Source organism: Fragaria vesca, linkage group LG6 (genome assembly GCF_000184155.1).
Source record: "Fragaria vesca subsp. vesca linkage group LG6, FraVesHawaii_1.0, whole genome shotgun sequence".
In the NCBI taxonomy this organism is placed as follows: Eukaryota; Viridiplantae; Streptophyta; class Magnoliopsida; order Rosales; family Rosaceae; genus Fragaria; species Fragaria vesca.
In genome coordinates this window covers 8,638,252-8,649,353 of record NC_020496.1, presented here as the reverse complement: position 1 = coordinate 8,649,353, position 11,102 = coordinate 8,638,252, and the positions used below count along the sequence as shown (strand labels likewise).

The 11,102-nt window shown below is 38.9% G+C and overlaps 3 protein-coding genes and 1 pseudogene across 4 annotated transcripts; all 4 read left to right on the top strand.

The window, feature by feature from the left end:
• The first annotated feature begins 940 nt into the window (after positions 1–940).
• LOC101310037 (aldo-keto reductase family 4 member C10-like) lies at positions 941–3,032 on the top strand. Its single transcript, XM_004302662.1, has 7 exons — positions 941–1,202; positions 1,303–1,353; positions 1,437–1,513; positions 1,642–1,729; positions 2,069–2,344; positions 2,460–2,708; positions 2,919–3,032. Exons 1-7 carry the CDS (start codon positions 1,083–1,085, stop codon positions 3,003–3,005), a joined length of 948 nt encoding a protein of 315 aa, XP_004302710.1. The 5' UTR covers positions 941–1,082; the 3' UTR covers positions 3,006–3,032.
• A 441-nt stretch (positions 3,033–3,473) lies between these two features.
• Positions 3,474–5,462, top strand: LOC101309170 (aldo-keto reductase family 4 member C9-like). Its single transcript, XM_004302659.1, has 7 exons — positions 3,474–3,644; positions 3,740–3,790; positions 3,894–3,970; positions 4,061–4,148; positions 4,373–4,648; positions 4,854–5,081; positions 5,379–5,462. Exons 1-7 carry the CDS (start codon positions 3,525–3,527, stop codon positions 5,460–5,462), a joined length of 924 nt encoding a protein of 307 aa, XP_004302707.1. The 5' UTR covers positions 3,474–3,524.
• A 1,568-nt stretch (positions 5,463–7,030) lies between these two features.
• On the top strand, positions 7,031–8,924 carry LOC101308884 (annotated as a pseudogene). The gene is made up of 7 exons (XR_184887.1): positions 7,031–7,160; positions 7,237–7,287; positions 7,369–7,445; positions 7,581–7,668; positions 7,821–8,075; positions 8,270–8,497; positions 8,695–8,924. The product of XR_184887.1 is annotated as an aldo-keto reductase family 4 member C9-like (transcript).
• Positions 8,925–9,704: 780 nt separating this feature from the next.
• Positions 9,705–10,907, top strand: LOC101309460 (aldo-keto reductase family 4 member C9-like). The gene is made up of 4 exons (XM_004302660.1): positions 9,705–9,935; positions 10,047–10,097; positions 10,359–10,435; positions 10,564–10,907. Exons 1-4 carry the CDS (start codon positions 9,816–9,818, stop codon positions 10,727–10,729), a joined length of 414 nt encoding a protein of 137 aa, XP_004302708.1. The 5' UTR covers positions 9,705–9,815; the 3' UTR covers positions 10,730–10,907.
• Positions 10,908–11,102: the final 195 nt, after the last annotated feature.

The window sequence follows — 11,102 nt, the reverse complement described above, 5'->3', positions numbered from 1 at the left end:
AATTTTTGTCTCAGCTTGATAGATTTTGAGAGTCTACGGGTACACGTGATGAGAAAAAAGAAGAGAGGCACAATTGATGAGTGACCCAAAGTTCAAGGTAGTACACTGAATTTAATCTAATGCTAAACTTAAAAAATAATGAAAGAAGCGTATATGTCTTAAACAATTAAAAACTTAACAATGACAGACTAATACGAGAAAGTCACGGGTCTAGATTGGAAGAATAATGCTTCTTATAAGTTTCAAAGAATATATAGTTTTTTTTTCTCACTTCAAATAAACTAAATAGCAATCGTACGATAAAACTTCTTAGTAACCCTCGAAGATCTCGTTATCAAACTTTTTTGTATACGTACAACCAACGAAATCCAATCAATATTGTCGGAACCAGTTCTCTCCGCGCTTTGCCGAAAAATTGGGCCCAATATAATTACAAAAGGACTACTAAGTTATCAGATTAGATACAATCTTAACGATAAACATATGCATGTATACATTAAACGTAAATAAAATAAGAGAAATCATGACCGTATATTAAAATTGAATGATCGAGATGATTTCATGTGAAGATACGAGAGCTTCTCCCCATGTGGAGAGGATCCTGAGTTCCATCAGATTCATTGCAATGATTCAAAGAATATACCTAGGATCAACGATTAAACATTAATATAGGTAGCCTCGTTCTGATTATTTCCAAAAGGCAAGTTCGTTATTGGCCGTCCCCATATCAACGTCTATCCTTTTCAGCAAACTCCAGGCCCCCAGTTCCGCCCTTATTTACAGAATTTACCACGATATGAAATGACCAGTCAAACCCAACAGTTTAATGTGACATGTCTATATAGTGCATTAGCGTTTTACTAGGTTTTTATGCAGCGAATTAGATGATTTCTTTCTGTTATTAGGCACTACCGTTTGCTATCTCCCCAGGTTTTAGTGGAAGTGTCCTATCTGATCTATTTGTATTTTGCTGGTGCCTGCTTTATTGGGCTCTTTGCTGGGCTTTGCCTTTAATGAATTAATCATTCTCAAAAAAAAGGTTTCTATACTCTCAGTTTTTTTAGTAGATCACTCTGGAAAAAATGGCGAAAGCAATTCGATTCTTTGAGCTGAACACCGGAGCCAAGATTCCGGCCGTCGGTTTGGGGACGTGGCAGGCCGAGCCCGGCGTCGTTGGCGATGCCGTCACCGCCGCCATCAAGGTATTACAAAAATGCCGCTCCTTATTTTCAGGAAGAACAATGCTGCAGTGTGTGTGTGTTTTTTTTGTCTGTGTGTGAATGACTCAAATGTTTAATGCAGGTTGGGTATAGGCATATTGATTGTGCTCAAATTTATGGCAACGAAAAAGAGGTATTCAGAATTTGATATTTCATTGAATTTTGATTTAATTCTGTGATTTATATGTTCAAAGTTCACTACTGGATTGTGTGTAGATTGGTTGTGCTCTTAAGAAGCTTTATGATGATGGTGTTGTGAAGCGTGAGGATTTGTGGATTACTTCGAAACTATGGTTAGCTTATGAACTTAATACACTCCTGGTATTTTATTATGTCATTGGAAGGGTCTAGTCTTTGGTAATTGTGCAAGTGAGAAAGGTTGAAGCTTGAACATTTGAAATTATGTGCTTGAACTTTGCAGGTGTAGTAAACATGCACCAGAAGATGTGCCAAAGGCACTAGATAGCACTCTGCAGGACTTGCAAACCGATTATCTCGATCTGTATCTGGTACGTAAAACATGTTAACTGCTCGGTTATATCGTCTTGTCAGATAGTGTCATCACTGTCATGTTATGTTTCGTGGAGGGTGAATATAGATCGTGCAGTCAAACAAGTCCAATCGATCAATGTATGAACTTGATATGTTAAACCATCTAAACAGAGTGAAAGTACAGCATTTTCTTATTAGGCAGATTTGATTATGTGACTAGGGGGTTTGTCTTTATCTGGAAAGAAGGATATAATTCAGGCCATTAAGCACAAACAGGAACCTTGCAAGTCTCACTATTTTCATAGACTAATATTATCCTCATCTATTTGCCACTAATTGTCGAAAACTGTTTGTAGATTCACTGGCCAGTTAGCATGAAAAAGGGCTCAGTTGGCTTTAAGCCTGAGAACCTCTCCCAACCTGACCTACCAAGTACTTGGAAAGTAATGGAAGCACTGTACGATTCTGGCAAGGCCAAGGCTATAGGAGTTAGCAATTTTTCTACTAAAAAGCTTGGAGATCTACTATCCGTGGCACGCATACCTCCTGCTGTTAACCAAGTGGAATTGCACCCCCAATGGCAGCAGCCAAAGCTAAAAGAATTGTGCAAATCTAAAGGAGTCCACTTAACTGTGAGTGTTCTGATAGCCTGATACATAGCAAAGTTTTCTTGTTTTGGTTTTTCAAATGCACCTGCTGCGGATTAGTGATTGCTTGTACGATAATTTAATGAATTTCTCATTACAGGGATATTCACCTTTGGGATCACCAGGTACAAGTCATATGAAGGGAGATGTTCTTAAGAATCCAGTTCTGGCATTGGTAGCAGAGAAGCTGGGCAAGACTCCTGCACAAGTGGCTCTCCGTTGGGGGCTACAATCAGGTCATAGTGTGCTGCCTAAGAGCACAAAGGAGGCCAGGATCAAAGAGAATTTTGATGTTTATGATTGGTCCATACCCGAGGACTTGATTTCAAAGTTTTCTGATCTAAAGCAGGCATGCATCTTGTCTGCATTACTTTTCTTGTTCAGTCATGCAACCTTTGGTGGTATTGGTGCTTATAATGATTAGACTAGGAATGAGATGTGACGAGCCACAAATCTATGTGTTGTTTATATTGTGGAATCTGGATCACTTGGTATTTCAACTCTGGTAATTTATACGTTTGCGATGTTTTCTCATTGAAATATTCTCTATTCTTTGCAGGAGAGGCTGCTTAAAGGCACTGGATTTGTCAATGAGACTCACGGTTTCTACAAGAACATTGAGGAGCTTTGGGATGGAGAGTTGTGAGCATGCTAGATGTAACAGAAACATTTGCCTATCCTTCATGCCTTTTTTAGCTCTTTTGCTTGTAGTTTCACTCGTTTGAGTGTCAATGTCTCAATTCAGATGGGTGAATCCAGAAGTCCTGGCACCTCTGTACTCATCCAGAAATTTTCACTGAAATATCAAATGCATTACTTATCCAGAAGACCAGAACTGATTTTGCACAGTTGTGTCTGGACCAAAAATCCAGAATTTAAAGTCAATTTATAGTATACTAAAAAAATACTAGACCAGCCACTTCAGCCTTGTATTTATCAATTTTTATAGTACATAGTGAACAACATCTAAAAAAATATACTAAAAAAATACTAGACCATAGTCCATAGTGAACAACATCTACCATTTTTCTGAAAAAAGAAGAAGCAGAAAATAAAACAATAAAACAAAAGAGTGTAATGCCGAGTGTCTCTCTATGGAAGGGAAACAGGATTGGCATATCTGAGCAGGCCGTTCACTTTGGAGCCAAAGAACGCAGGGAAGAAAATGGGTTCCGCAATTCGGTTTTTTGAGTTGAACACCGGCGCCAAGATGCCTTCTGTAGGCTTAGGCACTTATCGCTCCGATACTCATCTCGTCGGCGACGTCCTCACCTCTGCAGTTAAGGTATCACCCTCTGTTTCATCACCACTAAAGCTTCAATGCTAATTGCTTTGAGGAAATGCTGACATTAATTTGGGTTCGTTCCTTTTCCTTGGCAGATGGGATATCGCCATATTGACTGTGCCCAGATGTACGGCAATGAGAAGGAAGTAGGCGCCAGAATTTCAAACACATTATTCGTGTAAATTTTACATGTAATTTCTGATTTACTGTTTGGTTTAAATTTTGAGAGAAGTTTCTGGTTTGTTGTAGATTGGTGATGCTTTGAAGAAGCTCTCTAATGATGGGATAGTGAAGCGTGAGGACTTATGGATCACTTCCAAACTCTGGTTTGTTTTCCCTCAGAAACTTGAAATTTCTGTCTTTATGGGAGTTGGAATATTATATGGGTTAGGACTTAGGCTTGTGATTATGTGCAGGTGTACTGATCATGAACCAGAAGATGTACCAAAAGCCTTTGATAAAACTTTGCAAGATTTGCAACTTGATTATCTGGATCTTTATCTTGTATGTGGACAACTTCTAAGTTTTACACCATTGAATTTATACCAACAAATGTGAGCAAGGCAGTCATTGTTCAATTAATCGTTTGATGCTCTAGGATATTTAGTCACATTCTGTACACTAATTCGAGACACTAGGATATTTAGTTAGTTCTGTGGTGCTTATGTGCTATTAAAGTTAGGATTAGTAGTTGTTTATTTGTTATGACTGTCATAAAACTGTGGTAGATGCATTGGCCGGTCAGTATGAAAAAGGGGTCAGTCGGTTCTGATCCTGAAAACTTCACCACACCTAATATACCGAGTACATGGAAAGCAATGGAGGCACTCTATGATTCAGGCAAGGCCAGGGCTATTGGAGTCAGCAATTTTTCTGCAAAGAAGCTTGGAGATCTGTTAGAGGTATCACAAATACCTCCAGCGGTTAATCAAGTGGAGTTGCACCCTCAATGGCAGCAAGTTGAGTTGCATAACTTCTGTAAATCAAAGGGAATTCACTTAACTGTGAGTAAGCTGATATAAAGTCATATTTTGTTCTTATGGTTTGTAGTATCTCGATATTGAGAAATATCTAGTGTAATTCTGATGACATGGACTTCCGTGAATGCTTCGGAATGAAATGGCCTAGTTTTTCAGTTCTGTGATTTCCAGACTCAGCATGGAGTAGTGCTGGTTGCAACTTGTGATGATTATGCTGATGTTATTGCAGGGATATGCACCATTGGGAAGGACAAAGGTCCTTGAGCTTTCTATTGTGAATATGGTGGCCGAAAAATTGGGAAAGACTCCTGCACAAGTAGTTCTTCGGTGGGGGCTACAAATGGGTCACAGTTTAGTGCCTAAGAGTACACATCAGAAGAGGATTCAGGAAAATTTCAATATTTTCGATTGGTCTATACCTGATGACTTGTTTGCCAAGTTTTCCGATATCGAGCAGGCAAGTGTCTTTCCTTCATGCTGTTCTTTTCTTTCATTCGAACTGTTATTTGATCTAGTGTTGTGTTTGTTTGTCTTTGTATATGAAGTGCCCCTATCAGGAAGTTTGATTTGCTAACACCTTTGTGTCTATTCTTTTGCGCTTAAATAATGATCTATGAATGAAATTTTTGGTCTTTTCAAATTGGTGACAATCGTGACATTGAGCATGTTCAGTGTCAAAAATCATTTATCAGTTGCAACTCTTATGATCGTCTTTGGTGATTTGACTATGTAAGTATTACCTCTTTGCTTGCAGGAGAGGCTGCTTAAAGGTACTGCATTCGTCCACAAGACTCATGGTTTTTACAAGACCATTGAGGAACTCTGGGATGGAGAGTAGTGAGCATCTCGTGGATGTTAGAAACATTTAGCTCTTCTTCATGCCTTCATTGCTTAGTTTATCTGGTTGTAGATTGATTTTCATTGCAGAAGGGTGAATTGGCACTTCTGCAGAACAATTTTGTTACCTCATATGATAGATTCAGATCCAATGAATACTTGCATCTTCCTTGTCTGATAACTTGTAACCTGCCTTTTGCTCAAGATTTGTGAATTCTACTCACTGGATCTTAAGGTTTGACCCCACAGAATTTGTCTATATGCCACAAGTATAAGCACAGTATGGGAATATACTAAAGCATGTTATTCCATAGATCACGTAATAAACACTGACAGGCAGACCAGTTGATCCTTAACATCTGCAACCTACAAAGTTGAGAATGTAAAATTCTATATCATACATCATAACTTTTTCATCTTGTATATAAACTAATAAAACCAGGGACCTCTCAGTTTTGGGTTGGATGCTCTAACTAAATTTAACAGAGTCCCAACGGTGGTGCAGCATCAATTATACAACCAGACCCCAATACACAAATAGCAAATACCCCAATACGCCATTTTGCCCACAACCAAAAGAACAATCCTTCCTCTCTAACTTACAAGTAAAAGAAGAAGATCAAATCCCATTGTCAATTGTTGACACTTAACAGGAGCAAGGGAACCGCTTTGGAAACTCCTGTTATATATAGGAAAAGCCAAATGCTGTTATTCAGAGGAGCACAATCCATTGTTGTCGACATTCTTCATCAGAATTCCTAAAATTAGAGATATTATACAATTCGTACTGCCCTAGTCTTTTGCTAGTGGCGAATGTAACATTCGGTATAAACTCACAAAACTTGTTCTTCACTTGAGAACCAGCATTCTACAGAAAAAAAAATGAGAATCCATATACAGAAGTCCCTATACATATTAATCCGACCCTACAATGCTGCATAACTTGCATATTGGTGCAAAATTACATACATCACCTGAACAATAACACAGAAGAAGGAAGAAGATACAGTAATTTTTTCACTCTTTCAGCTGCGATTTCACTTTCAATCCATTCTGTTTCGTATTGTTCTTGGACGCTTGTTTGCCGCCATTGGAGGACCCTGTGACGTGGGTGGCACGGAGAAATGGGTATTGGGTGGTGGACGCAAGCTTTCTTGATTTCTGGGTGTGACCATGTTGTTTTGAGCGGGACGAAGAAGACGAGGGTAAAAAAAAAAAAAAAAAAATTATTATGTGGGCCAGGAGGAGACAGGCTGCGTCTAGGCGGTCTGGGCCTCTGTAGGGTCAAACGGGCAGGATGGTCCACCATTTAAAACAAGAAAAAAAAAAAAAACCCTCATAGTCTCTGGTTTAATAGAAAGCTTCTGTTTGGCACTTTGCTTCTGTTTGGCACGGCACTTGAAACCCTACAGGTCAGTGATCATTCTCATTAACAATTAAGCCACTGTAAGTTTCTACCATAGAGCTCCGGCCTTTAACTTTTTCCAAGAGATTCCCCATCTGGGTTTATTCAAGTGCTTACCTTTCTTCTCATTTTACCAGTTGGTTGGTATTAGACTATTGGTTGGAAATTACGGCACAGAGTGAGAGACAATGGCGAACCCAATTCGGTATTTTGTGCTCAACACAGGCGCCAAGATACCTTCGGTCGGCTTAGGAACCTCATCTCACCCTCGACATCTTCACCACTGCCATTAAGGTATTCTCATCCTTCAGTACCATTCACTAAATTTTCTTCTTCTGAGTTGCTCATCTAGCCTCTGAATTTTGTGCAGGTTGGGTATCGTCATAATGATTGTGCCCAAATTTATGGCAACGAGAAGGAGGTGACACCACACTTTCTTTTTGATGGATAATCATTTCTTGAAAAATTCATATGCCAATTGCTGCTTTTGTGGTGTATGTAGATTGGTGATGCTTTGAAGAAGCTGTTTGATGATGGGTTGGTGAAGCGCGATGATTTATGGATCACTTCCAAACTCTGGTTTGTTTCACTTATTCTTTAGTCTTCCAATTTATTGTGGAATGAAGTTTTCAACTTAGTTGGCTGTTGATTGTTTTACTATCCAATTCCTGAGTTGGAATGATTATAACTAGGAATCCTTATAATAATGTGCAGGTGTACTGATCATGAACCAGAAGATGTGCCAAAAGCATTTAATAAACCTTTGCAAGACTTGCAACTTGACTATCTGGATCTTTATCTTGTATGTGAACCAAATCTAGAGCTTTACCCTTTTGTACATGTTCCTAGAAGATGTCACCCAGAAATTGGTTCTTCATACTTATGCTTCACATCTGTGCATATATGTATTTTGGTTGCCTATCCGCTGTTGATATCTGATTAAGTTTTTGGTAGATCCACTGGCCGGTCAGCATAAAAAATGGAAAGCTTACTCAACCTAATATACCTGCTACTTGGAAAGCAATGGAGGCACTCTATGATTCAGGCAAGGCCAGGGCTATTGGAGTCAGCAATTTCTCTTCAAAGAAGCTCGGCGATCTGTTAGAGGTGGCACGGATACCTCCTGCTGTTAATCAAGTGGAGTTGCACCCTCAATGGCAGCAACTGAAGCTACATGCTTTCTGTCAATCTAAAGGAGTTCACTTAACTGTGAGTATATGCTGAAGTTATTATTTGAACTTCTGCATAGTAGTAACTTGATCTTGAAAAATAATCTTGTTTTGTTGTAGACGTGCTATGATGACATTGAATGCTTTCGGAACAGCACTAGTTACTAGTTACTAGTTCCAATTTTGTGTTCCAAATCTCAGTAGTGCTGAAAACAGATGTATATGTTGTTCCAGGCATATTCACCATTGGGAAAGAAGAAGGTCCTTGAGCATGCAATTGTGAAAATGGTGGCAGAAGAATTGGGCAAGACTCCTGCTCAAGTGGTTCTTCGATGGGGCTTGCAAATGGGTCACAGTCTAGTGCCTAAAAGCTCAAACCGGACAAGGATTGAGGATAATTTTGATCTTTTTGATTGGTCTATACCCGAACACATGCTTGCCAAGTTTTCTGAAATTAACCAGGCAAGTGCCTTGTCCTCTTACCCTTCTTTGCCTTCTTGTTTTCTCAGATGTTGAATTTCTTTAGTTTTTGTATCTGCGTGTCATTTGATATATGAGTAAAATGTGGAAGGTTGGTCTGATAGCACCTTCTAAAGTTGTCTTTATCGGTGCATCTGATTGAAATATTGAGTATACTTTCTTTTTGGATGATCATGCAGGAGAAGTTTGTTCAAGGTACTGGTTTTGTACATGAGACTCTCGGTGCATATAAGACCCTTGAAGAACTCTGGGATGAAAAGTTGTGAGCTCAAGCTGATGTCAGAAACAATTTGCCTCCAAAACTCTTGACTCTCAAGTGCATGCTCGAGTACATTATACAGAGACTACTGGTGTTAATGGTTGATACCTAATTCATAAAACTACTTATCTGTAACCTCTGAAATCGGCATCAGTAGTATATCTTGAATATTAACCCGTTGGTATTGTGATTGTGCAAGAATTGCTTGTTCAATCCCCTTAATCTGGACCTTTTCTCATATCTACACTTTGCATAGTTATGGGAACTGACCACCTAATGATGGTCTGATTTTTCAGTACTAAATCGGAACGTAGATGCCCGAGTAACTGAAAGTCACAGATTTAAACTACACCTATTTATAAAAGAAATGTGTCAGGCTATCGTACAAATATAAGCTTTTCTTTTTGATTAACATTAAAGCATATTTCTTTTTATTAGGAATGAGGTATACATTAGCAAGTTAGTAACGCACCAACTCACTCAACAATCATACTGAGATCTACATGAGTATTCTAGCAAAGTCAAAACAAATCTCCTACCGCAAGCACATGAATCCGGAGGCTCCTAACACCTACTGGTCACAAACTCTCACAAGTTAGGATTCAAAATTTCGAACTTTTGACAAAACTCCGTACTAAGCAGTTTGATCAACTTTTTAGTTATGTTTTTCGTAGCTTCACCAGCATCAGCCATCAGTTAAATGACTAAAATCCAATAGGATAAGTCCATGATTGAAATATCCATTTAAACTTTGATTTCCGGCAGCAAATATCTTCTTCTTCCTTCTCCCTCTTTTTTCCTTTTCGGTGAAAAAGTAACTGTTAGGCCACAGGTGTCACCCTGTTGGCCAAACGGGAATCAAATTTGCCAATGGTCATTGGTGGTTATCAAATTTGCCACCCGGCAAATTTGATTCCATCTAAATTCAACTCTCCTCTCTATCCAATTTGCGTATACCGTTTTGCTCTCCTCTCTAAATTCAACTCCAACTTGATCACTCTCTCAGACTTCCTTCTCCTTCCAGCTCTCTGAAACTTGAAAATGGCGAACGACATTCGCTTCTTTGAGTTGAACACCGGAGCCAAGATGCCGTCTTTGGGCTTAGGGACCTGGCAGTCCAGCCCCGGCTTGGTCGGTGAAGCCGTCGCCACCGCCATCAAGGTCTTCTTCCTCTTTCCCTCTGAACTCAACTTCACTTAGTTTACATGCTTTTACTTAACTACAACAAAGATCAAGCCTTTCTTAGTGAAGTTGTGATGTTTCTAACTGCAGGCAGGATATAGGCATATTGATTGTGCTCAAGCCTATGGCAATGAGAAAGAGGTAACTCTAGTTGCTTTTGTTCAGATCTAAACATTTACTATCATTTGATCTGTTATTGTCACTGTTTTTTCTTCTTCATGTATTTCTGAAATTGCTTCAGTCGGCTCATATGTGTAGCATGTTCTAAGCTAATTGACTGCCTTATTCCGATACCGGTTTCTATGATTTGTGTTTTTATTTTGAGTTGGGAGTTCAAATTACCTGTGATTTGCTTCATTCTTTGAAGACGGTTTGGTGGTTAAAATTTTGTGTTTCTTGTAGATTGGTTTGGTTTTGAGGAAGCTGTTTGAAGATGGTGTGGTGAAGCGCGAGGAATTGTGGATTACCTCCAAGCTCTGGTTCGTTATAAGTTTCATGATAATTAATTGAAATATTGACCAAGTGGTAGTTATTATTCATGATCTAAATGCTAAGCCCTCCTGGTTTGTAATTGTATATATATACTTAAGAGCAAGATGGTCTGCAGGTGTACGGATCATGCACCGGAAGATGTACTAGAGGCATTGGATAGGACTTTGAGAGACCTGCAGCTTGAATATATTGACTTGTACTTGGTATGTATTAAAAATTCAAAACTTATTCCCATGTTAGGTGCTTTTGAATTTGGTTCAGGACGGTCTGCACATGGTTGATCAGATCACTCACAGGGCTTTAATATAGATAAGTCATGCTTAGTTCAGGGTTTAATCTGCATTTTCCAAAAGATATGGATAAGACCCTGGGAGACTTGCAGCTTGATTATTTGGACTTGTACCTGGTATGCATTGCATGTTCAAATCTCGTTCGCATGTTATGTCTCTTGGATTTTTGTTCTGGAGTATATACGTGATTTATCAGTTGGGATTCTTTGTAGAAATGTGCAATATGCCTACTTTTAGTGTTCAAACTACATTTCTTAAAATAGTTTGTGCCATCTTTAAACCACAAATACGATGTTCATATTACCCTTCAGTCTGACTGTCTCAGTTGTAAAGGATGAGGTCAAAATGATAGATAAGTAGCCTA

Excerpts from the sequence above, each read along its gene's own strand:
- LOC101309460 (XM_004302660.1), top strand. The coding sequence starts at position 9,816 with ATGGCGAACGACATTCGCTTCTTTGAGTTGAACACCGGAGCCAAGATG. Across the intron at positions 9,936-10,046 it reads CCGTCGCCACCGCCATCAAG|GCAGGATATAGGCATATTGA; the intron begins GTCTTCTTCCTC and ends TTCTAACTGCAG. Across the intron at positions 10,098-10,358 it reads CCTATGGCAATGAGAAAGAG|ATTGGTTTGGTTTTGAGGAA; the intron begins GTAACTCTAGTT and ends TGTTTCTTGTAG.
- LOC101309170 (XM_004302659.1), top strand. The coding sequence starts at position 3,525 with ATGGGTTCCGCAATTCGGTTTTTTGAGTTGAACACCGGCGCCAAGATG. Across the intron at positions 4,149-4,372 it reads ATTATCTGGATCTTTATCTT|ATGCATTGGCCGGTCAGTAT; the intron begins GTATGTGGACAA and ends AAACTGTGGTAG. Across the intron at positions 4,649-4,853 it reads CAAAGGGAATTCACTTAACT|GGATATGCACCATTGGGAAG; the intron begins GTGAGTAAGCTG and ends ATGTTATTGCAG.
- LOC101310037 (XM_004302662.1), top strand. The coding sequence starts at position 1,083 with ATGGCGAAAGCAATTCGATTCTTTGAGCTGAACACCGGAGCCAAGATT. Across the intron at positions 1,354-1,436 it reads TTTATGGCAACGAAAAAGAG|ATTGGTTGTGCTCTTAAGAA; the intron begins GTATTCAGAATT and ends GATTGTGTGTAG. Across the intron at positions 2,345-2,459 it reads CTAAAGGAGTCCACTTAACT|GGATATTCACCTTTGGGATC; the intron begins GTGAGTGTTCTG and ends TTCTCATTACAG.